This window comes from Echinops telfairi, unplaced genomic scaffold (genome assembly GCF_000313985.2).
Source record: "Echinops telfairi isolate 266 unplaced genomic scaffold, ASM31398v2 ScPeMD7_70;HRSCAF=299, whole genome shotgun sequence".
NCBI classification, from domain to species: domain Eukaryota; kingdom Metazoa; phylum Chordata; class Mammalia; order Afrosoricida; family Tenrecidae; genus Echinops; species Echinops telfairi.
In genome coordinates, this window is record NW_022103968.1 from 72,759,454 (window position 1) to 72,784,122 (window position 24,669).

Genomic DNA, 24,669 nt, shown 5'->3' on the forward strand with positions numbered 1-24,669 from the left:
CTGTACTTCATAACATTTTGTAGTAAATATATAATAAGTATCAGAGATGGTGACTTAACAGATACATTTTACAGGAAAACAATAACTGCTCCAGTGTTTTTAAATGGCACACAGGTAGAGTTTGCTAACATGCCTAGCATTACCAACTATTGGGATGCTCTCACAGTAGCTGTTCCTGCACCCCTTACTCTAAGCAATGGCTGGGGTTGCCGGTGACACCTGCATCATGGGGGAGTGCCGCGGAGCTCTTTGAAGCCAACTCTCTGAGTTCTGTTTTCAGTCTCTCCACCCTTGAGGAGCCCTGGTGGTTTGGTAGTTAAAGCACTCCGCCACCAACCAAAAAAGTCAGGTTCAAGCCTGCCTACTGCTCCTTGAGGGAAAGATGCAGCAGTTGACGTCCATACAGGTTTGCTGGCTCACGATCCCAGGGAGCAGTTCTTTGTCCCATGGGGTCGCTGTGAGTCGGAATCGACTCTGCAGCCATGGACTTATGTGCCACTTGCCATCTCTGTCTGTCCTATAGTGTGAGCCACCCAACCACCAGGGACACCGAATTTCTGATAAGGGTGATGGAACAATTTGGGTGTGGTTAATGGTGGAATTAGCAGCATGATGGATGATGGGCACCCATGTTATTACCTAACCTGTGTCCGAAGCCTCACTGAATAGGTGATAATATTACCTGTTTATTCAACACACACACACACACACACACACACACACACACACACACACACACACACCACACTCAGGCCAGGCCAGCTGGTGCCAGGGTCCACATGGTCCCGAGAAGCTACCTTTTCTTCCTTGTCTTCCTGGCTTGGGGATTCCTTGTCTACCAAGAGATCCTCAGCCTTTAGGCCGAGGGTTTGGGAGCACTGTGCATGCCCAGCCTTTCCAGAATGGCCCACAGGCTGCCAGTCCTAGGTGAACAGTGGGTGCAGAAAGGGGAGCAAGCCTTCAACTCTCAGCCCCTAAGCTGCTCCCTATCCAGCTTAGACAATGGAGTGCAATTGGCTTTTGAGGCTTCAAGCGGGCTCTGCTTCTTGGTGCTTTCCAGCCAGCCCCCAGAAAACACTCCGGGGTGGCTGTACTAGTGCCTGAGCTCCAAAGAGCATGCCCAGATGTGGGGCAGGCTGGTTGCTTGAATCACTGTTTCATCTCTGCCACTCGACTTTAGAAATTCAACCCCAAAATCTTCAAAAAGAAGCAGAAGAATGGAAGTTCAGCAAAGCCCAGCTGCCCCTATTGCTGCTGTGCCGTGGGCAGCAAGGACCGCTCACTTTCCGTCTGGGTGAGCCCCCACCATGCGTCTTCGCTGCTGTCTGGGTGGGGTGGGGCTTCGGTGGGAAGATAGCATGCCTGGAAGAGAAGAGAACACACCACTTCTGGTCTTTCCCGGCTCTCCCATGTGTACTGCTCTTGTGGATGAGCTCACTGGCCATGTCCTATGGACTCCTGTCATCAGTATATCTTTAAAGTTCCATTTTAAAAAATGGTTTTGCCCTTCCTTACGCGCATAGTGGAGTTGCAGTTATGGGTGTGAAGGGCAACCTGTGGTTGCATTTATTATACGTACTGGTTACAGAGTTGTCTTCTGCACATATTGGTGCTTCAGGCCTGATGTTAGCCCCTCCCTGTCTGGAACCAGGAGCCTAGGGCCCTCCTGTCAGCTCAGGGCATGCTCCTTCTTTGGTTCCGGAACCCAGACCTCCATTCATTGCTGCCACTGAACAGACAAGGAAGTGTTTTCAGTTGTCTCAGATAACCTTGGCTGCTTCTCTCCTTCCAGCTTACATGTCTGAAGCGGCCTCTGGTTGTCATCCATGAGCTGTTTGACAAGTCCATCATGGATATTTCCTGGTGAGCTGGGTCTTTGTGCTGCACAGGCCACACCGTGGGAGAGGAGGGGGGTGTTTGCAGGCCCCGAGACCAGAGCCGCCCTTCCGGGACCTGTATGCTTCAGAGCTCCTCACTCCTTGTCACTAGAAAGTGTCTGAGCAGAGAGGGGTGACAGCACCTCACTGTTGGCTCTGCTGGTCCTGTAGTGACCACCCTGCAGGACCCAGTGGGACTGCCCGGGAGGCTCCAAGGCTGTCTCTCTGCACAGAAGCAGATGCCCAGTGGTCTCCTACGTCCACCCAGGGCCCAGGCCTGCACTGGCCAGCCTCTCCCTCACCCCCAGGCTACTGACACATGCTTCTTGTAGGACTCTTAATGGACTGGGCATTCTAGTGTGCTCCATGGATGGCTCGGTGGCCTTCCTCGACTTCTCCCAGGACGAACTTGGAGACCCCCTGAGCGAGGAGGAAAAGGTAGGGGAAGGGCCCTTCTTCAGCTGCTGGGCTAGCGCCACGCAGGAGCCCCAATGGCTCTGAGGGGGCCCCCTTTGTATGAACTCCCCAGCCACTGTGTGTGCTAAGGTGCTGCTGGGCCCTCACCCTTTATAGACGGTCATCCTGAGCTGCTGTACAAAACAGAGTTATTTAACAACGAGTTCCTGGGATTAAGACTTAAACGACTCTGAGCAGCTCCTCTTGTGTTAAAACTTGGCCACATGGAACTCCCCACCCCCACAAGGAGAGAGCCAGAGTGGCCCCCACACCCCTCACTTTCTGGCCTGACCTTCTGGCGATGGAGCAGCAGTTAAAAGAGGAATACTCCTCAGGTCTTAGCACATGCTCTGGGCCAGTTTCCATGCCAAGCACTTTGCATGGTCATCTCATTCTACTCATACTTAAGCCTACAAGACAGGGCTTGCCACCCGTTTCACCAGTGAGCTAGCTAGGCCTTGAACAATGTAGAGCCCCTTTGCCAAGACCAGATATGACCCTCAGCCCAGTCCCTCATCCATGCTTCATGTGAGACAGTGATCCACATGCCATTTTCCAACGCTTTCTGGGAAGACTCAGCCCAGCTTGCCCACTGTAGACTCCCTTCTTAAAGAGAGTCCTTTGCCAACTCTTGAGATCCCTGCTGGCGTAGTAGTTATGTGTTGGGCAGTTAGAAGGCACCAGTTGCTCCTCGAGAAAGATGGGACTGTGTACTCTGGTTACAATTAGTCTCAGAAACTCACAGGGGCACTTCTACCCCGTCCTAGAGGGCCATTACGGGTTATCATCAACTTGATGTCAGTGAGAGAAAGTTGCCAGCTCTTGGTGTATGCGCCTCACATCGCCCTGGGTGACGAGCTTGCTCGTCCTCTAAAGTCCCCAAGGAGCTCCTTCAGATGGGAACCCTCCCTGGGAGGACCGGCTGCCAGTGCGTGTCTCTGAGGGTTTGGTCTCCTTTCTAGCTTGTCACTGCAGGCTAGTCACAGCGTGAGCCCATCTCACATCCCCTCTCCCAGAAGACAGGCTGGGCCGCTGGGTAAGGAATACCGGCCCAATGCTGAGCACACTGAGTTCTGTTCAGAGGTGTAGGGGATGAATGAGGGAGGGTGGTGTCTGACCACAGCTGGGTGGCACACTAGGCCAGTCCTGTGGATCTGGCCTCAGACACCCTCTGGATCACCACCTGTGCCCCTGCCCCTCCTTCCCACCCCCCCACCCCCCCACCATTTCTAAGTAGATACAGTGCTCTCTGTGAGTCTGCCCCTCGCCCCTTTCTTTGAGTGTCCATGGCTGTGGCATGCTGGGGATGCTGTCCCTACCCTCCTGGCTTCCGCTTCTTGTGGCACAGGATGAGCAAGACCTGGGCAGGTGATAGAGAGGAGGTCCCTGCTAAGAAGGGTCAGTGTGGGGGGGTGCCACGGGTGGTTCTCCTACGATAAGGTGACCAGACGTCCCGCTTTTGACGGGACAGCCCTGATTTTTGGCGTTTTTTAAAAGTCCCAATTTTTGGAAAGAATGCATGACAAGCTAGGGAACGGTCTATTTGGTCCATATAGACCAAAATTTTAATCATGAACACACACACACCCGGTCAATGGTGTCCCACTTTAAATCTGGTCACCTTATCCTACGAGGACCTACTACCCCGTGGGACTGATGTCTAAAGACAAGAGCAGTGGAGGGGGACCCTTGGTTTCAATTCCGGTTTCCAAAGAGTGCCTTGGGGCCCTAGAGTTAGCAATTTGAGTCAGCTAATGCCTTTTCCCACATGCTGCCCATCAGGCAGCTCATTCACCTTCATCCCCACCTGTAGACACCTCACATGTGTAAACCTCTAGAACAGGGCTGTGGCCACTCACACCGCCCACTCTTCCTCCCTCCCCTCTAGAGCCGCATCCACCAGTCCACCTACGGGAAGAGCTTGGCCATCATGACCGAGGCACAGCTCTCTACAGCTGTCATCGAGAATCCTGAGATGCTCAAGTACCAGAGGAGGCAGCAGCAGCAGCAGCTGGGCCAGAAGGGGGCGTCTGCACGGGAGAGCAGCTCAGCTACCTCTGTTGCTGTAAATGGAGAGAGCCTAGAGGACATCAGGAAGGTGAGGGCTGGCTCCTCCCCACTCACCCACACCCTGGGCCCATGCTGAGGGCAGGGGGAGCTGCTTCTGCGGCCATTTGTCCTCATTGCTGTCAGCTGCACAGCTCTGTCCTGGGTCCCTGTGTCTAGAAAGGCCGAGAAGCTCTAGCACTGGGGCCAGCGAGCTTCAGGGCTTCCTCTCCAATAGCCCCAGCTTCACTAGGTCTTGAGTTCCCAAATTGATTGGATCGGCTGGCTCCTTTCCAGAAAGTGGCTGCACTGTGGCCTGCTTGTACTCTAGCCCATCATCCAGGATTAAGTGTCGGATTTTGTGTCCTCTCCCCACCCCCGGGATTGCTCCAACAAACCCCTCTAGGGGGTAGTTTCCCCACTTTGGGAAGCACAGGACTAGGGGTGGGGCCGAGAGTATGCTGGGACTTCCAGGGGAGTGAACACCATCTCCCCGTACTTGATCACCTCCTACCTGGTGTTTCAGCTGCAGAGCCCTTGTTATAGGCCCCCAGGGAGGGAGGGAAGGCCTGGCTCAGGAATGGGAATCTGGTGTCCCAGACAAGAGTAGCCCTCAAGGGTGCGGCTCTCATTCCTGCCGTTCCCTTTAGAGGACCCCGTGGGCTATTGGGCATGGGGACTAGTCCAGCAAGGACTCTCTGGCCTGGTAGCTGGGCCAGGCCAGAGGTACAGATGACAGGGAAGGAGTTGCCTGTGCTTTTCATTTGGGGTCTTCCTTCTGCTGAACACTACCCTGGTCCTAGTTTTAGAGGTGCTCATGCGCTGTTGGAGAAATCCCTGGGCATAAACACAGTTCGAAACTGCAGGGCTTTCTACTCCTGTAAAATGTAAGTCGCAGAAACCCACAGGGGCAGTTCTACCCCATATTTTGAGTTGGCCGTGAGTTTGGAGTTGGAGTTTGTGTGCTGACGGGTGGCCTTGTGTAATGGTACCTGAAAGACCTAGCAGGACATTTCCTTAGAATGCAAGTGGTGCCTGGGGCAGACCCCTCCCACTCACTTGTGTTGCTCTTCTTTGCCAGAATCTCTTGAAGAAACAAGTGGAGACGCGAACAGCCGACGGTCGGAGAAGGATCACACCCCTCTGCATAGCGCAGCTGGACACTGGGTACTTGTGCATTCACCTCGCTTTTGGTGGCTGTGTCGGGGTGGGCTTCCTGTCACCTGCCCCCTCGGGATCCTTGAGGGTCCAAGGTGCCCTTCTGACCCCATGGAAGATGCAAGTGAGACTCCACCATCCCCCAATCCCCTCACCCATCACAGACCTGTATATACCCACCCCAACCACCCCCAGTACTGGAGGGAGACGGGGAAGCTGAGGCCTGGCTGCCAGGCCAGAGAGGCATCTTCTCAGGTCAGTGTGCCCTGCTACCTGCTTGCTACCTACTTGCTCGCTTATGAAAGTAGCAGAAGGCCCCTAGTGTAGCAGGGAGCTCAGACTCCCCCCCTCCCTTTAGTAACTACTGGTTCTGAAGGTCATACTTATGCATTGTTGGGAAATGAGACAATTGTAAAAATGCAAAGCCGAACATCCTCATTCCCAGTACTTGGGTTATCATCCCTGTTACCAGGCTTAACTTCCCAACTTCTCTGAGCATGTATGTATACACGCATGAGTGTAAGGTTTGGACCTACCTGATGTATTGCTGTAACCTACTTTCTCTTCACCTCATTGATGTATCTGGACCTCTCCCCCGTTCTAATAAATAGTCTTCTGAAGCATTGCCTGGCTGCTGCTCACCAAGACTCCAAGAGTGCACCGTGCCCGGCTTACCAGCCCTGCAGGCACAGGCACAGGCACAGTGTGTGCTAAGTTTCATGTTGGGAAAGGACCTCAGACCACAGCGGGGACAGTTGCCACGGCAAAGCAGGAGGGGCTTGTGCTAGGAAAATGACGTGGTCTCACAGCTTGAAGTCAAGGTTTTGTGTTGTTCTCCCCGAAATGACGTGGATGGATTTAAAGTAAAGAAGACCTCATTTCAAAAAGCTAGATGTCCCCCGTCCAGACCATTAATGCCAGGCTATAGAATCCCACTGGGAGCTGCGCAGACGTCGAGAGCCTTGGTGAAGACCACTTTCAGTAGACCGACTGCACCAAGGGTGGGGGTTTACTCCACCTGTTTTTCTGACTCTTCTTCAAGTCCCATCAGACCTCTTCATGTTAGCTTGACATCAGACACTGAGGCTTTAGAGCAGAGAGCTGGGGGTGGGGTGTGGGTGGCTGTTTGTGTCTGTATCCGGAACCAGGTCTCCTGACTCCCAGAACTCCTGTCAGCCATTTTCCTTGGGTCAAGCCTCCCCCTTCCCCCTTGGGACCCCATAGGTATGGTGCCACTTGCCTACCCTTCCTTAGGACCAAATACGACTGGTCATGTAAATATGCTTTGAATACTGCTGGGCCTGTGGGAACAAGGGCCATGCAGGTGGAAGTGGTGGCTGCCCTTTTCTTCCAAGCCCCACATTGTTGAGGCAGACAGGGACTTCCTACTGGGCCCCAAGCCCACTTTCTGCCAATACACTGGATATATCTGCCATTCCAGCTGGATTCTTTTGTTTTGAAAGGCTTTTTTGGCTTCCAGTTGCCTTGTTAAAACAGACTAGATAAAATTGTTAGCTTAGCCAATTCAGAAAAATGCACAGATAGTCTAGTAGAAGTTAACGGGAAGAATCACTTGCAAACTGTGAAAACCTGTGCAGACAATGATGATCAGAGAAGAAATGAGGGCTCCATTGTCCAAGAGTTAACTCGCTCAATGAACTCTGCCATGAACATAATATTCATGTCAAAACCCTATAAAGATTGAAATAGTAAATTTTAGATCACTCTCACTTCTGAGCATCCATGTAAAATTCCCAAATAAGTAGTAACAAACAGCATGTTAGAGCACAGTAACAAACAGGTACACCATAGTCAAGTCAGGTTTACTTCACGAAAACAAGGAGGTCCGAATGGTGGGAAGTATTCATTTAATCCTACATGTTACTAGATTGGGAGAAATGAGTTATTTAATCATTTATGTAGATCTTGAAAGGTAGCTTGATGAAATTCAATAGCCTTCTTGATGGAGCACTCGAATAAATGATGGGAGTCAACGACTTCTTCACTTCAAAATGAAGAGCTAAAGAAATGTCTATTGTCCTAACTGATTTGACATCATGAAGCTTCTATGTCATTCAGTTAGTCAAGAGAGAGAATGAGGGTATAAAAAGTATAAAAAAAATTTTCTTTAACGTATGAATCTAGGAAAATTGGAAGTTGTCCAAAATGAAAAGGAAAACTTGATAGATATCCTAGGTTTTAATGAGCAGAAATGGACTGGGAAAATGGCCCTTTTGAATCGTGGTCTCCAATTGTGGGAATGACAAAGAGAAGAGGAGGAATGTCGCATTCACTGACAAAAGACATTTCAAGATCAATCCTTAGGCTTAATGCTGTCAGTGATAGCGTAATATCCACATGCCTACCAGGGAGAACAGTTAATTGACTGTTACTCAAATCTTAAAACTTCAGGGGGAGAGGGGAAATTTAAGATTTTCACAAACTTCCAGCAGTCCAGAAATAAAAAATATTGTATGGGGGTGGGGGTGGGGTACCATATACACTAGTGTTTAAGCCAAGTTTTTTCAACACATTTTGATGCCGTTTTTATGGTAAAATTAGGTGCCTCGGCTGATAATCAGGTCAGCTTATACTTGAGTATATATGTTATTGTATTAGGCAAATCTGAAAAGCAACGATGTCACTTTGAAGCCTAACAAAGTGCACTAATCCACGGTATTTTCACCACCTCATTTACTTTCCAAAACTGGACAGTGAATAAGAAATGCTGTATGGATTGCGATAACAGTTGTGTGAGCCCCTAATAAAATGTTCAAATAAATAAATAAATAAAAACTAAAATCCCCCTCCCCCACCCAACAAAAAAGAAATGCTAAGGAATAGCTGATACCGTTTAATTACGGTTTAGGGAAAGAATATTGAATATACCGTGGACTTCCAAAGGAATAAGAAAGTCTGATGATGAGGGCCATGAATGTACAAATGTGCTTTACACAATTTATGTATGTATGGATTGCGACAAGAGTTGTATGAGTGACAAAACAATTTCTAAACTATAGGGCTCATGAGGGAGGGGGGAGCGGGGAGGGAGGGGGAAAATGAGGACCTAATGTTGGGGGTTTAAGTGGAGAGAAAATGTTTTGAGAATGAAGTACAAATGCGCTTTACACAATTGATGTGTGTATGGATTGTGATAAGAGTTGTATGAGCCCCTAATAAAATGTTTTTTTAAAAAAAGAGTTGTATGAGCCCCTAATAAAACGATTATAAATAAATAAGAAGAAGAGAGAAGGACTTTTAAAATTGAAAATAAATAGAATAAGAAAGTCTGTCGTGGTAGAGGTACAGCTAGGAGGTTCCTTAGAATTGAGGATGGCGAGATTCCTTATGTTATCAGGAGGGACCATCCCTGAAGAAACACATCATGCTCGGTAAAGAAGAGCGGCTGGGAGAAAAGGAAGACCCGTAAGAAGGTGACTTTGTACAGTATCTCTGCTAGTGAGTTCAAGCATAGCAACAGTTATGAAGCTGTTACAGCAGAGGGCAGTATTTTGTTCTGTTGTACATTGGGTGACTGGGTCAGAAATTACTCTATAGCACTTAACAAGAGCAGAGCTTCTAGCCTAAACAGTTCATCAAAAGTATAGAAGAAAAAAGATAAAATATATTACTATTTGAAGACAATAGTTATCTGTAAGAGTTCATTGCTAAAACTGCTGAGAAAGTGGCTGGAACCAACCAACAAAATGAAATCAGATTCTAAAAGTTCATGTGGGAAAATAAGAATAGTCCAAATACATGGGAGAAGCACACCACCCTGTGTGATCCAAGGATTGTAAAAAATCCAAATCCAAAGGAGGGAATGATATCAGATCTTAAATTGTGAGTAGTAGTTTGCAGAAGGCCATTGGAAATTCAGAATCCATTTGTAGGGTTCTCACCTGGATTAAGTAGTTGAGGGATGTGAGCAGCCTTGCTATCATACAGAGAGCATTGTAAAGTCAATTATGGCGAATGTTAGGTTAAATTGTAACACCTTCTATCATTTGATCTCTCTTTTGACCCATTTAAAAGTTGTTTCAGTTTTTAATATATTTTGCTTTTTCTCTTTGAGGTTTTTCTGTGTATTGTCTAGTCATTGTTGGGGCTTTATTTGTATGATTTTGTATGGTTTTCTGTATATGAAATCCAGAAATCTATAGAGAGAGTAACTGCATAGGGTTTGGCAGGGGAAGATGGGGGGAAATGGGGAGCTAACCGCAATGAGTATGAGAAAAGAGTGTTCTGAAATTGATTGTGGTGATAATTGCACAAATCTTAATATGATTGAACAATTGTATGATGTGAAGCATATGCCAATAAAACTATTAAAAAAAAAAAAGAATAGCCCAAATATTTCTGGAAAAGATTTCTCAGGGAAGATTAATCTGATCAGTAATTAAGACATGTAAGTTATAGACATTAAATTAGTGAGTTGAGGGCAATGAATGTACAAATGTGCTTTACACAATTGATGTATGTATGGATTGTGATAAGAGTTGTATGAGCCCCTAATAAAATGATTAAAAAATAAAATAACTAGTGAGTTAGCAAAACATGATTAGACAGTAATGATTTAGAAAATATACCCCATATCTATGGGCTTCATCTCATGCTGGAAGTTGGATAATTCAGTAAATAAAGTCAAAACTGGGGACATAGCTGGATTGTATCTTCACAGCACCTGTTCCAGTGAGTTGTCGGACTCGTGGTGACACCCCAGATGTGGCAGAGGAGAATCGTGCCCAACACGATTTGAACGGCTGATCTTTTGGCCGTAGATGACTGGACCACCCCTCCAGGGAGGGCCTTCATACACACACACCCCCAGTCAGCACTTAACAACCACATCTATCAATTGCGCCCCCTGCATGACTGTGTATGGTTAAATTTATTCGTGGTGGTTCGGATTTTTTGATATTTAATGTTTTTGTTGCTTACATTTCTGGAAAGTTGTAGATGATTGCATGAAAGAATATGTTTTGAAACTTGGATTAAAAGTCTTTTCACCAAAATTTAGATTACTTTAAAAATAACGTATTTTGGCAAGAAAAAATACGCTCTGGAACAGGCAAACACAACTACTTCTTACTCATGAGGAATGGTCTTCTCTATAGGTAAAGCGGCCTCACAAATCAAGCATCCCTAAAGACCGATTCCCGATAGAAGAGTAGGCAAATGCAAAGGACAGGCAGTTCACCAAAAGAAAAAAGAAAAACACCACAATACGTGTTCATGAAAAAACTGTTCAAACTCAATGATAATAATAATCCCCAATTAAAACTATTATCTGATCTTATCTTTCCCCTATCAGAGAGTTGAAAAATATCAAGAGATTTAATGAAATGTGGTTGCAGGCACTTTTGTGCCTGACTTGCCAGGTGGTTAAATCTCTAAGGAGGGTATTTGAGAAATATTTCTCAAAAAACATCACTGCTATACCATTCCTTCTAGGAGTGTCTCCTCTCCCAGCTATGAAACGACAGAATGACCATTATAAAAACATGGGCATGTGTGAGTGGCTCCTCTGTGTTCTATCTGCCCTGTTCACATCTATCAGTGATTGTGCAGGTGACAGCCCGAGACAAGAAGTGATGAGGCACCTACTGCCGTAGAGCAGGCAGGTAAAGGAGGAATGGAAGCCGAGTTGTCTGGCCCGGAACCTGCAGTCGATGATTCCGAATGTATAAAGTGCTTGCAGTAGGTGGCCCAGAGGGTGGCCCCATTGTTTCTCGGAGAGCTTGGTTTAAGTAAATTATTGTACGTCTATATGATGGTAGGGTGATCCATTAATGGTGGCCCATGGCCTTTGCTGCTGCACCTCAGGATGACTCCTCAGACGTGTATGAATGATAATGGACTTCCTGGCATGCAACCACAACAAAGGCCTATGTGCATATTTTAACGCCTTGGAAGTCTGTGTGCATCTCACAGTCAGTGTTGTCATTAGGTGCCTTCCCGTAGGCTCTGCTTCCCAGCAACCCTGTGTAGAACCAGAGGAAGCACAGCCTGGTCCTGGCCCATCTTGACAGTTACTCCTGTGTTTGAACTCATTGTTGCAGCACTGGGTCAATCCTTCTCTTTGACCCTCTACATCACCAAGAATAATCAGTAGTATTTAGGTAAATCTGCTGCACAAGACCTTTTTAGAGTAAGGAAAAGCAAGGTGTTACTTTGAAGAATAAGGTGCACCTGACCCAAGCCCTGGTATTCTCCATTGCCTCATGTGCGTATACAAGTTTGACAGTGAGTAAGGAAGACCGAAGAAGCACTGATGCACTTGAATGGAGGTGCTGGAGTAGAACACTGGGAGTTCCACGGACTACTAAAAGGACAAGCCAATCTGTCTTGGAAGAAATACAGCCAGAGTGCTTCTTAGAGGCAAGGATGACCAGACTTCATCTTAAGTACTTTGTGCATGTTGTCAGGAGGGACCAGTCCCTGGAGAAAGACATCATGCTTGGTAAAGTGGAGGGGCAATGAAAAAGGAAAGTCCTCGACCCAGTGACTGCATTGATGGGCTCAAACATTCGAACAATTGTGAGCATGATGCAGAACCGGGCAGTACTTCATTCTGTTGTGCATATTGTCAGTATGGGTCGGAACCAACCCACTGGCACCTAACACAACAACAGTGTGTCATATAATCTTTGGGCTCTTTGAGCCAATTGATAGTTCTACTTGTCCAGGTTTTCTACCATAAATATACAGGTACATTTCTGTTTGTACTCCAGGAAAAGAGAAGAGGGTATTGAATACTTGAAGTAATTGCTATGCTTTCTTGTTTTGGAGGTTGACTTTCGTTCTTGCTTGGTGACAGGGACTTCTCCACGGCCTTCTTTAACAGCATCCCCCTCTCCGGGTCTCTGGCGGGCACCATGCTCTCCTCCCACAGCAGTCCACAGCTCCTGCCCCTGGAATCCAGCAGCCCCTGCTCCTTCGGCATCTCCAAGCCTTCCACGGAGCAGATGGTGGCAGTTGGGTCCAAGCCTGCGGGGGAAGCTGTCGGGAAAGACAGGTTAGTCCTGAAGAAAATACTGGCTTGGTTACAGTTCTGGGAACAGAGCCTTTTGTCCCGTTGCCTCTTTGTGGCCCCTTCAATGAGGAAGCCAATGTTTTTCATCAGAGACGGGTATGGTGGGGAGGGCACACCCGGCCAGACAAGTCTCTGATGCACGAGGCCACAAGGAGGGTGGGGAAGGGTGTCATAACTACCAACACTGTGGCTCTGATGGAAATATGTACCTCTTGGACTGAGCTGCTCAGATTGAAGAAGCTACTGGCTACAGTCGTCTCTGCCGGGCCTGCACTATAGGTGGCCTAGCATCACTGAGGCTGGGCCTTCCACTTGGCTCTGCTGGCGAGGCATACCCACCCCCATCCATGCCAGCCAGGCGCCCGTGTGCTAGGCTCTGCTGACTGTCACCTGGACACCGCACTGAAAGGAAGAAAACTGAGCATGAGTAAGAGCCTGGAGCTCTTCATTCCTCAGCAGATATTTGCTTGACAGCTGCTCTGGGTTACACACCATGCTAGGTCCCAGGTGACTGGTGGATTAGTGAATGCTTGTCTGCAGAGAGTATATAAGTTAGTGGGACCAGCGGCAGACACAGGATTGTAACATCACTCTGAGGATCCTCTGGGAAGCAAGGACTAGTCATGGCCAGGGGGCTAGTGGGCAGGTCTCATGCAGGCTTCTCATAAGGATATCCACCCAAGGACCTCACAAACCATCCAAGGGGAGGGAGTGCCGGCAGGAAGGTGGGCCAACAATAAAAGCAGGAGCGGCAGGAAGAGGGGAGAAAGGCTGGGCTGCTGGAAAGACCCAGGGACTCTGGCCTTTTCCCTGGGGACCATGGAGGGGCACAAGAACCTTTGGGACTTGGTGTTTTTAGTAAGCTTACCCCAGCAGGCAATGGTTACCCTAGACCTAACCAATCCTGGCAGAGGTGAGTCTCCATTGACGGGGATTGGGTTGTGTACTGTGTCAGCCTTCTCCTGACCATGGGTCAGGTGGCTCCGCTCTGAGGGGAGCATGGGCTGGAAGAGAAGAAGAAGGGGCTGGGAAACTAGTGTTCCAGGAGCAAGGATTGGAGGTGTGGCTGGAAGGTCAGATGGATGGACCCCAACAGTGTTTGAGGCATCTGTCCTTACACACCTTAGTGGTCACAGGCTGTGATAAAGGTGGGGAGGCCTTTCCAGGGTGACAGCCAGGCAGGTGGCTGGAAGTGAGGTACATGACCCTGAATGTAGGCAGCAGTATGACCAGCCTTTGGACTGTGAGAGTGGGGCCAGCTTGAGCACAGAGAAGGAGGAGTGGGCAAGCTCTTGCCAGTGTCTCCTACCTCTGGAGTGTGCACTGCAAGGAGATTGCTGGAAACTTGTCCCCATGAGGAGAGTCTGTCTAGGGGACAGGGGCTTGGCTAAGAAAGGAGACTAGGGAGAAAGAATGGCTTTGGGACTGCCAATTGTCTGGATGTACGAAAGGCTGGTGGTGGTCGTAGTTAATGGGAAATGTAGCTGGCTATGGGGTTGGCAGACTGGTGAGGGTTTGTAAGGATCTTTGCCAGGGCCTCATGCTGCCCACAAGCTCTCAGAACGATGCAGAAGGCAGGCATGAATGCGTGGCATGTGCAGTTAGACTCTTCCAGAAATTCACTCAGGAAGATGCTAAAGAATGAGACGGGAATAATCTCCTGGGTCTTTTCCGTGTTGGTGAAAGTGTGACTCCTCTGCCCCTTTGGCCCAGCCCCTTGATGCATCTGCTTGATGTGCTTTCTTATCAGTGTGACTGCTACCTCGACACCCACCGCCTCATCCCCCTCTGTGCTAACCACCCCCTCCAAGATTGAACCCATGAAAGCCTTTGACTCCCGGTTCACGGAGCGATCCAAAGCCACGTCGGGGACTCCTGTCTTGACCAGTGTGCCACCAACAGTCACGGAAAGGTAGGTGGTAGCTGCATGAGTCCCAGAGAGAGGGTGGGTGAGGTGTAGGTCTACTTCCCCACCCAGGAGCCTGCCCTTCCGTTGGGGGAGCCTTGCTTCTGCAGGGCCCTGGACCACAGCTTGGAGCGGGTGGCAGGACCCAGACAGGGGGTGCTGATGAAAATGTGATGGTGTGTGTACCTCAGAGCTCGCCTGAAAGTGTAGCAGGGGCTAGAGAGGTGGGAGGCGTGTTCCTGTTGCCTTTTGGTGCACCTTGTGATTTTTTTGACCGTAGCAGACATGATGTGGTCTTGGGCAATTGATAACTGGAGAGGCAGGCCTCTGACATGAGGGCTCATGCTCGTTGCACAGGGAGTTGGCTGTGCTTACTCTGCTGTCATTTTCAGTGACTCCAGCTCCCACTTCCTCCAGTGCCCTTGGCATGGTCCCTCCTGTGGTCTTTGAGCTTTCTTAGAGATACTTCGGGGGAGCCCTGTTGGGTTATATGGTGAGCTGCTAACCACAATGTCAGCAATTTGAAACCACCAGCTGCTCCATGGGAGAAAGATGGGCTTTCTATTTTGGGAAAGAGTTAGTCTTGGAAACCCACAGGGCCGTTCTACCCTGACCTCTAAGGTCGCTGTGAGTTTGAGGGGTTTTCTGAGAGGTCCTTTTGAAGTCACCTGTGCCGGGTCACCACTGTCACTGCCCTTGCACAGAGCCCAAGCAGCTTCGGAGTGGGGGTGGGAGGAACAGCATAGCGAGTACTATGTGAACTGAGGGTGAAACTCCAGGTTTTCTGATGGGCCAGTCCCTATGCTGTGGCCTTCAGAAGTGTTCCTCATCCTTTTTCACTCCCCTCCTGTGAGCAAGGAAGGCCAGTAGCCTGAAGTTAGTTAAGTGTCCTCCCCCAGGCTGCCTGAGGCTCTGTAAAGTGCCATCCAGGAGCAGAACTCGGGGTATTATTCAGAAATTGGTCTTTCCTCTCCCCTGCTGGGATTGGTTTATTGTTGTTGTTGATTTTTTATCTATGCTTAGGAGAACTTGGTAGGGCTCAAAAGTAATTAAAATGTGGGCACTCATCAATGGGATGCCCAGAAATTTTAACTCAAGTTAGTCTCCACTCTAAGACCAAAATCACTGCCAAGGAGGCATTTGCCACGCACCACGCACCTCGAACCATAGAACAACAGAATGGAACTGCTCCCTGGAGTCTCCAAGGCTATGTACCTTTACAGAAGCAGACGGCCTCATTTTCCTCCCTTGGCGTGGTTGGTGGCTTCGAACAGCCAGTTCCTCAGGGCTGACTGTGCCCATGTCCCAAATGGGACTTTAGCTCCAACTGAGGTGTGGTGTTTTGTGGTCTCCAGTTTGGGGTGTGGTAGTGGCTCATGTTGTGTGAGGACCCGTAAGCATATACGTTACTTATTGACAAAGCCCTCCTTTGTTTGCTGAACAGTGTCAGGGTGACCCTTGTTCCGACTCCGGGGTGCACCATGTGCATAGGACAACTGCTCCATGGATTTCTCAGCTCCCTAGGCCAACCTTCTGAGATTCCCGAGATGAGGCTAGAACAGCACGTAGCTGTTCATCCTGCCCATAGACTGGTGTTTGGGGATGAGCCTTGATTTTTGAAAAATCACGCTGACATCAGTGGCCCTGAGAAGAGGCCAGTGAGCATGTGTGTCTGTGCAGGTTGAAAGAGCAAAACCTGGTGAAGGAGAGCAGGTCCCGAGACCTCCAGGAGAGCAGCAGTGACAGCGACGAGAAGGTCCCTGTGACCAAGCCCTCTTCCCTCTCCAAGCGGAGACTGGAGCTGGAAGCTGAGACAGTGGAGAAGAAGAAGAAAGGGCGGCCTCGGAAGGACTCCCGTCTCATGCCCATGTCTCTGTCCGTCCAGGTGAGGCCGCAGCCCCAGGCCCACAGCCATGGCCCAGCCTTCTCCCACATGGCCCCCAGGCTCAGGAGGAGGAGGGTCTGCAGGTGGGCCTCACAGGAGGTGGGAAGCAGCCAGCTTAGATATTCTTTCCCACCCTTCACCCCAGGAGGCTCATCCAGAGGCCTTGTGCCTGTTAGCCCCCTCCCCTATAAAGCGGGCCTCATTTTAGCTTTCAGTCACATGTCTCCTTGAGGGTTGGGGGAACTCAGAGCACGTCTGGCTCTTCCAGTCTCCAGCCTCCCTGACAGCCGAGAAGGATGCCTCTTGTCTGTCTGCACCAGCACTTGCACTGAAACTGCCCATCCCTGGCGCACAAAGAGCATTCACCCTGCAGGTGAGTGTGGGTCCCCCTGGCTCCCAGGTGCTTCTGAGCACAGGCACACATTCTCTCTCTCTCTCTGTCCCTCCCCCCCTCCTCCCTCAGGCAGACCCTGGCTGTGGTACACACACTTCCTCCAGAACGGGGGTCATTAGCACTCATGCTGTGGTCAGGCCCAGCCTAGGGTGACCAAGAGCAGGCGGCGGCCCCTCCCAGCCATGCATCCTTCTGGGCCCCGGTGCAACACTGTGGAAGGGATGGGGTAGAGGGGTACAGAAGCAGGGGCGCCCCAGTGGTCAGCAGTGTGCATGCATGTTTCTAGGCGTACACTGCCCCTGCATTCTGCCAGACGCTTTCAGTGATAGGAAGTTTCCAGAGCAACCTTGGAGGGCCCACAGACACTGGTGGCAGTACCCACTCACCAACTGGGTCTCCTGGGGGTTCGGGTGCTCTTTTTGAGTATTTTCAGAGAAAGCTCATTTCCCATTCAGCCATCCATCCATACACGTTGTTTCATGACCTGAGTCTCTTGTAGTAGCACACTTCCTGGTTCGTTCCCCCAGCTCCCCGTTTCTCCCAATTCCTCCCCTAGATCCCCATTTCTTTCTCCCCTCTCTTCCTTCTGAACTTTGCTTCTGGGCCTACTTGGTGGTCTGGGGAGTCCGCTTTGCTTGGGTTCCTGCTCACATGATCAGCCTGCTTGTTTGGCTGAAAGGTCATCTCTGGGAAGGGATTCACATGCAGGTTTGAGGTGTGTCTAAGGGCCAGAGTCTGGGGGCTTCTTCAGTCTCTATCAGACCAGAGAGTCTGGCCTATTTTTATGCCTTTGAGTTTTGCTCTGTGTTTCTCCCATTGAGCCAGGTGCCTTTGCTTGGAATCCTGACCAGGGCAGTCAGTAGTGATGGCCAGGTACCAGGATCCAGGGTGGGGAGTAGGTGCCCCGAGTCCCCATTGGAACCTAATTGCACTCAGAAGGGGAGATCTGGGACTCAGGACTCAGCTGCCTCTGTCCCCCGGTGGCCATGCTGGGTCAGCTGAGATCTTTCTGTGTTCAGTTGAGGCCTTTGTCTTGTCATCGGTGCTCAGGGCTGCAGGGCCACCTGCTGTGTCTGTTTCACTTCATGTCTCAGGTCTGTGCTGTGGAGAGAGGCCTGATACTTCCAACAAAGCCTCCATTTTGGCCTGAAATCCTAAGTGTGTCATCTCAGGACAGCTACTCGCTCTCTGAGCATCTGTGTCCTCACCTGTTAAAGAAGTGCTTGGGCTCAGAGACCTCTGGGTTCTCATAGGACAGGTGCTGGGTCTCTGTGGCTATTTGGCCTCAAGGAGGAAGAGGCACCAGTGTCCCACCAACCCCTTCCCATCACCCTGCTCTGCTGGCCTGCCACTCACTTGACTGCTCACTTGCTCGCTTGGTTACCTGCCTCTGGCTTCCTGCCTCAGGACCTGGCCCCATGGCACCATCTGGGTGGACTCATCATCACTGCCTTCCACTCCCCCCACCCCCAGGTGAGCTCCGACCCCTCCATGTACATTGAGGTGGAGAATGAAGCGACTGCCGTGGGTGGCGTGAAGCTGAGCCGCTTGAAGTGCAACCGGGAAGGGAAGGCATGGGAGACAGTGCTCACCAGCCGGATACTCACCGCTGCCGGCAGCTGGTAAGGACCAAGGGCCTGGACTACCACTGTCACTGCCACTGCCACTGGCCTGGGCCCAGCCCTTGCATTTCAGCTTGATGTCCAACCCAGAGGCATTCTCCTCCTTGGCTGACAACCAGAATTTGAAGCCAAGATGCCTGAAGCTCACGTCTGCACCGGAGTCCTAAAGTCTCAGCCCCCAGGCTGAGCTCTGATCCTAGATAGTAGTGCAGGGAGCTTGGGGAAGGTAGAGCGGGTTCCAATTTCTCCACAAACCTTCAGCCCCACTCTGGCAGAACTTAGACTTTGCTCAGAGGTCAGTAGCCTCATGTGTTCCTGGGGCCCCGAGAGCAGCTCATGGCTCTGCCCTTCGGAGGCGCGGCGCCCTAGTCCAAGAGCCCGAGTTAGGTTCTCTGATGAATGACAGAAGTGGTCGGCTCAGGTGCGCTCACTCATTAGAGGAGTCCTTGATCAGCTGTCTTGGGTTTACAGGTAAGGTGCCTGTCAGCTCTGGTCTTCGTCCAAGGTCAGGGTTCCAGTGGGCCCTCGACCAGCCTGTGTGTCAACCTGGGACGCTCCCACTCCCCTTCCATACAGCTAGCATCTTTGTACAAGTCCAGGAGGCCTGGACCTGGGCTGATGCCCTGGGCCCCCTCTCTGTCCCTCATCCCAGGGCAAGTTGGAGTGGAGGAGGGTCAGCACAGCCCCCTATGTGGCAGCCTGGCAACCTGCAGCCCTCCCCTTCGGTGATCTCCCCCACGCACAGCCCTGCTCCTTGACGCTGTGGCCCTCAGATGCTTCCTTTGCCTCGGGCTGGCTCAGGGAGGGCTCTGAGCAGACAGAGACATCTCTGCAGCCAGGTCTTGCTCTAAGTTCTCTCCCTCCTTCACTCGAGAGGTGCTGTAAGCCAGAGCCCTCCCACCCCCCACCTTTGCTGAAGCCTGACCACCACCCAGAGAGGCAGGCTGGCTGGGGTGGAGGAAGTGGCAGCTGCTCCCCTGTTCTGGCTGCTGCCTGAAGTTGGTCTGCACTCTAGCTGTGCTCCAGGGGCCACTGGTTGCTCAGAGAGAGACGTTGGACAAACTCTCCCTGAAGCACTCCTTCCTACCCATGGGGACGTGCCCTGGCCTTCTGGCTCGTCCCTAGCTAGCCTCAGCAGGTGCCCAGCATGGGCGTGCTCTGGGCATCCCCTTCCAGCCACTGTTGGGTGCCCTGGGTGCCTTCAGAGACACACAAGCCTGAAGTTAGTGCTCCCGTGAGCCCAGCAAGCTTGTTCAGCTCCCATGGGCAGGAGAAGACTGGGGTCCCTTTCTGCTTAGACATGTCCCTTGGGCACCTGTCAGTATTCTGTCCACAGGGCAGGCCACAACTGCTAGGGGACGTTGGTATTGAGTCTGGCTGGTCAATAAAGGTTCTGGTGTGTCCCCTCGAGTGGTCCATCGGCACTGCCTGTCCTCTACCTTCCTAGTGACGTGGTGTGTGTTGCCTGTGAGAAGAGGACGCTGTCTGTGTTCTCCACCTGCGGCCGCCGGCTCCTCCCTCCCATCCTCCTGTCATCCCCCATCTCCACTTTGCACTGCACGGGCACCTACGTCATGGCGCTCACGGCCGCAGCCACACTGTCTGTCTGGTGAGAGGGTCAGGATGGGTGGAGGGATGCAAGAAGAGACCCTAATAGCCCAGGGACACATTGTGGGACCCTGTGCTGGGGGAGAGGGAAGGGGGGCACCAGAAGAACGGAGAGGGGCTCCTGCTGCTGAGGAGACCAGGGATACTTAAGCGACAGGGCCCAGCATCTTAACGGAAGAGGCCCGGTCAGATGGGCTGCTCAGCAGCAGGCTGTCCCCTAGGAGTTCAGGTATGGCCGAAGTAGCAGAGGCAGTGGACCTTAGGGCTCTGGCGCCTGGGCCTTCCGCTGTGTGGGCATCTACCAGACCCAGATCTACAGCTATCAAGTGGATTCAACCACTAGTGACCCTGTAGGACAGGGAAAAAGTGCCCTGTAAGGTTTCCCAGATGAAATTGTCACAGATAAATCTGCCCTGCTTTCTCCTGAGGAATGGGTTTGAACTTCGACCTTACTGTTAACCGCCCAGTGCTCAACCCACTGCTCCACCAGGGCTCCTCCAGAAAGAGGAGCTTGGTGTCAGAAGCTACCCAGCCACATGAGGGAAGCAGGGATGGCAGCAGGGGTGGTAGCACTGGCTGAGGTTGGAGAATGAGGCCTGTCGCCCTCAGGGACATCCACAGACAGGTGGTGGTGGTCAAAGAAGAGTCTCTACACTCCATCTTGGCAGGTAACCGCTGGGGCCGGGACCCAGGGTGGGGGACAAATGTGGGTGGACTTGTGGGAGGGTGGCTCCCACAGAGTAGCACCTCAAAGCCTCAAGTCTGTGTGGAGGAGCCTGGAGCCCACTGTTGTGCTGTGCTGTCCCTCAGGAAGTGATATGACAGTGTCACAGATCCTGCTGACCCAGCATGGGATTCCAGTGATGAACCTGTCCGATGGAAAGGCCTACTGCTTTAACCCGTCCCTTTCTACATGGTAAGCCACTTGCTCCCACCCTGCCCTCGGCTCCAGTCCCTGGGACTCAGGTCCTGATGGTTTGGCCAACCTGACCCTACATCCATATGCCCAGAGTGTCAGGCCCCTGGCTGGGCTCTGTCTGGGCGAGACGTTGGAGCTCAGCCTGCCAGGACAGAACCCCGCAAGGCTGCCAGCATGGGGCTCTGTACGCTCAGAGCAAGTGCACTGCAGGCACCTGCCTCCCTTCAACTCCTCTTTGGGTGACTTGTTATACCAGGCCCAATTCTATAGCCACAGATGACTTTCCTGAGGTTAAAAAAATTTTTCAGCAACTACTTTGAGCATACTTTTCCAAAACTGCAGAAAAAGTTATTACCGTATTTTCACAAATAGCAAGCATGCGTACAAAACTCAGCATAGCACATACAGGGAACTCTTGGGCGAGGGGCTACTTTGCCTGGTTTTGTTTGTGCAGAAAACCAATAGCCTTCAAGTCAGTTCTAAAGCAGTGACCCTCCCTAGAGGACAGCCTAGAAGCCTAGGATTTCCGAGACTAGATCTTTCCTGGTATGTGACTACTGTGCCACCAGGACTCGCTCCCTTGTGTGATACAGGAAAGTTGACTGACCAGGTCAAATTTCATAGACACTTTGCATTTGAAGAGTATTTGCTAGGACAACAGACTTGCATAAAGACCCCTTCCTGTATAGACATGAAGGCCCAGAAGAGGCATAGGAACAGACTGCCAGGGGTGGTGTGGCCCCATCTCGGGGGCCGCTTTGCGCACTCCAAGGAGTTGAGACTCAACAGCCCTCCTAGTGAGCCAGTATCTTGCCAGGCCCGGCACAGCGAACCTGCCCCCTTACCATGCAGCAGCACTCAAGCTGATGCTGCCCAGCGCTGGTGCTTGGGCCAGCGGAGGGCACTTGCTGGCCTGTGGCTTCTTCATAGCTTTCCTTAGCAGCGCCTATCTCTGTCCTGCTAGGAACCTGATTTCTGACAAGCAGGACTCGCTGGCACAGTGTGCAGACTTCAGGAGCAGCCTGCCGTCCCAGGATGCCATGCTGTGCTCAGGACCCTTAGCCATCATCCAGGGCCGCACCTCCAAGTACGTGACCTGAGGGCTGTGCTTGACCCGCTCTCACTGTCCATCCCTGAGGGTTGTGCTTGACCCGCTCTCACTGTCCATCCCTGGGGCCACAGTGGCTAGGCAGGGAGACAGGGCTGTGGGCCCACATTGGCTAATGCTGCAGAGGTGCAAGCAGGTCCTTTCACAGAGTCCCAGGTCACCCCAGGGTGCTATTGGTCACAGACCCCCATGTTGGCTAGTTGTTTGGGTGGGGCCATCTCTGGAGCCTCGATGGCAGGTTTAGGTCCAAAGGACCCATGGTCATTAGTGTCTTGAGGAGCTATGTTACAGCTACTCGGGACAATCGTGTGAGGGGTCCCTGGAAGGCTAGGCACTGTGCCTGGTGGGAGGCCTTGTCAGCCCTGGAACCACGTCCTCGCCAACTCCTCACTAGCCTCCTGGGATGCATAGTGGCAGCCTCCTGCCCCTGTGCAGTGCCTGCCACCCCTCACATGTACTCTGTGACCTCCACAGTTCTGGACGACAGGCTGCCCGGCTCTTCTCCATGCCTCATGTGGTGCAGCAGGAGACCACCTTGGCCTACCTAGAGAACCAGGTGGCTGCTGCACTTAGCCTGCAGTCCAGCCATGAGTACCGCCACTGGCTCCTCATCTATGCACGCTACCTCGTGAACGAAGGTGAGTTCCCTGCTCAGCCTGAACTCAGCCCAAGGCAATGCAGCCCTGGCCTGGCCCAGCCCAGGCTTCAAAGGCTGAGTCTAGCAGGGCTTACACGTTTGCCTTCCTTGGGAGACCACATGCTTTGTCCCTGCCCTCTATCACAGCCAGCCCCGTGGGCCTGCCTTGCCCTTCCTCCCCAGCCAGGCTTACCTCAGCTCCTGGGCTGCCTGTCCTCATCTGGTCAGCAGGAGAAGAGATGGACAGACACCCTTACCATGGTCCACCGGCCTGCTTGCCCTTTACTAGTCACCTGTGTCCTCCCAGCCCTGCTCCCAACCTGGCTTTGCCTCCAGGTGCCAAGGCAAGGGTCCAGCCCTCACCTTCACCTTGTGTCACAGCCCAGGCCAGGCTACAGAGCAACTTTTCTTCTGAGGGGTTCTCTTGCTTTTTAACTGCCCCCACCCCAGCTCCCCCTTTATGTTTAAGTCTGAAGATCCCCAATCAGCGTCACTGCTAGCATCGGCATGCCCTGGCGGCCTCAGTGCATAGATGTGAGAGTGTGCGCACAGCAGCCCAAGTCACAGACTCGAGCCTCACAGTCCCGCCTAGGCCCAGCAGGAAGTCCCCATCTTTCTAAGTCTTTACCCCACCTGTCCAGCCTGGGCTTCCCCGTCACACCTTGGGCCTTGTCCCCCCACTCTCCCGAACACAGCCCCTTCTCTCATTCCTCTACGGTGGTGTTGATCAGGACTTGGCAGGCTGACCCACACGGAGCTCTCACTGCACGGTGCCCCACCTCACCTCCACTCCAGTCCATCTCCCATACACCAGTCACTTCCTCGGAGGGCTCATTTGCTCCACTGTAAAAGCCAAGCATGAAGAAAGCCCTCGTTCCTGCCCTGAACTCCTAGTAGGGGTCCAGCTTCCTCCGTCTTACTCCCACCCTTATCTTTGGGTGATCACGTTCATTCCCAGTGGCTTCAGCTCTCCACACGTGGGCAGCCCCATTGAACCAGGTCTGCCTGGGAGCCTCTGCCCAGAATCTCCTGCCCTTCCCATCTCATCCCTCCTGAAGGCTGACAGTCTGCCCTGGCTGAGCCTCTGACAGATCAAACCAGCCCAGCCCACTCCCTGCCTCTCACCCTCCCTGGCTTTCCCATTGCCTCCTGGGGGTGATCACAGACCTGGTGGCCTTGTGCCTTGTCCCATGTACACAGGATGGGTCAGGTCAGCAAGAGCCGAACCAGAAGAGTGGGTGGCAAGTGAGTGAGGATCTGTAATGAGGGGCCTCATTGCCCCCAACCGAGGGGCACTCAAGGAGGCACTGAGATGAATGTGTGTGTCTCCTGTGTGGATATGCACCACTGACTTCATGAATGGGGTATTCTGTAACTGTGTGTAACATGTTCCCATTTCCTGTGTTTTTCTGTGATTAGGGTTTGAATACCGACTCCGAGAAATATGCAAGGACTTACTGGGTCCGGTTCACTATTCCACCGGGAGCCAGTGGGAGTCAACAGTAGTGGTAGGTGCTGGGTTCCATCCTACCTTGAGAATTTACAATTGCACAGTGAAGGTGGCAGCTTATCAAAGGAACCAGACCACTCCAGCACACTGCCTGGGACCTCAGACCCGATAGGACCGAGCTGGGCCCTGGCATCAGGTGCCTGGGAGCTGAGAGGCCACGGATTGAGTAGTGACAAGGAAAGCCCCTTCTCCCCCCACCTTCCTGACAGAGAGGCAAACATTAGCAAATATACACACCCGGTCAGCCAGGGACTTACAGACCATGACTGGTGCTGAGGTGACAGAGACTAGGAAGGAGTGAATGGGGAAGTGCTGAGAATCAGGAGGAGCTAGCCCCGCAGTGGGGGTGGGTGCCTGGCCGAGGGAACAGTATGTGCCAAGATTTGGCCACTTTGAGGTCTGCTGGGCTGCAGCACAGCCAAGGTGTGAGGAGATGAGCAGGGTGGGTGGGTAGGTAGGTTGTGGTGTCCTGAAGAGGAGTGGGTGCCACTGTGAAACCAGGCAGGG

At 51.8% G+C, this 24,669-nt stretch overlaps 1 protein-coding gene across 1 annotated transcript in view; it reads left to right on the forward strand.

Moving 5' to 3' along the window:
- Positions 1-24,669, forward strand: part of LOC101654797 (protein HIRA) — a 47,926-nt gene that overhangs the window by 15,722 nt on the left and 7,535 nt on the right. Inside the window, exons 8-23 of the mRNA XM_045291304.1 lie at positions 1,181-1,294; positions 1,793-1,863; positions 2,210-2,315; positions 4,222-4,431; positions 5,461-5,546; positions 12,358-12,555; positions 14,324-14,485; positions 16,160-16,364; positions 16,633-16,737; positions 18,232-18,380; positions 19,828-19,989; positions 20,598-20,656; positions 20,799-20,904; positions 21,872-21,994; positions 22,490-22,653; positions 24,072-24,160. Coding sequence (XP_045147239.1) covers positions 1,181-1,294; positions 1,793-1,863; positions 2,210-2,315; positions 4,222-4,431; positions 5,461-5,546; positions 12,358-12,555; positions 14,324-14,485; positions 16,160-16,364; positions 16,633-16,737; positions 18,232-18,380; positions 19,828-19,989; positions 20,598-20,656; positions 20,799-20,904; positions 21,872-21,994; positions 22,490-22,653; positions 24,072-24,160 — 2,109 coding nt within the window. The remainder of the gene's footprint in view (positions 1-1,180; positions 1,295-1,792; positions 1,864-2,209; positions 2,316-4,221; positions 4,432-5,460; positions 5,547-12,357; positions 12,556-14,323; positions 14,486-16,159; positions 16,365-16,632; positions 16,738-18,231; positions 18,381-19,827; positions 19,990-20,597; positions 20,657-20,798; positions 20,905-21,871; positions 21,995-22,489; positions 22,654-24,071; positions 24,161-24,669) is intronic.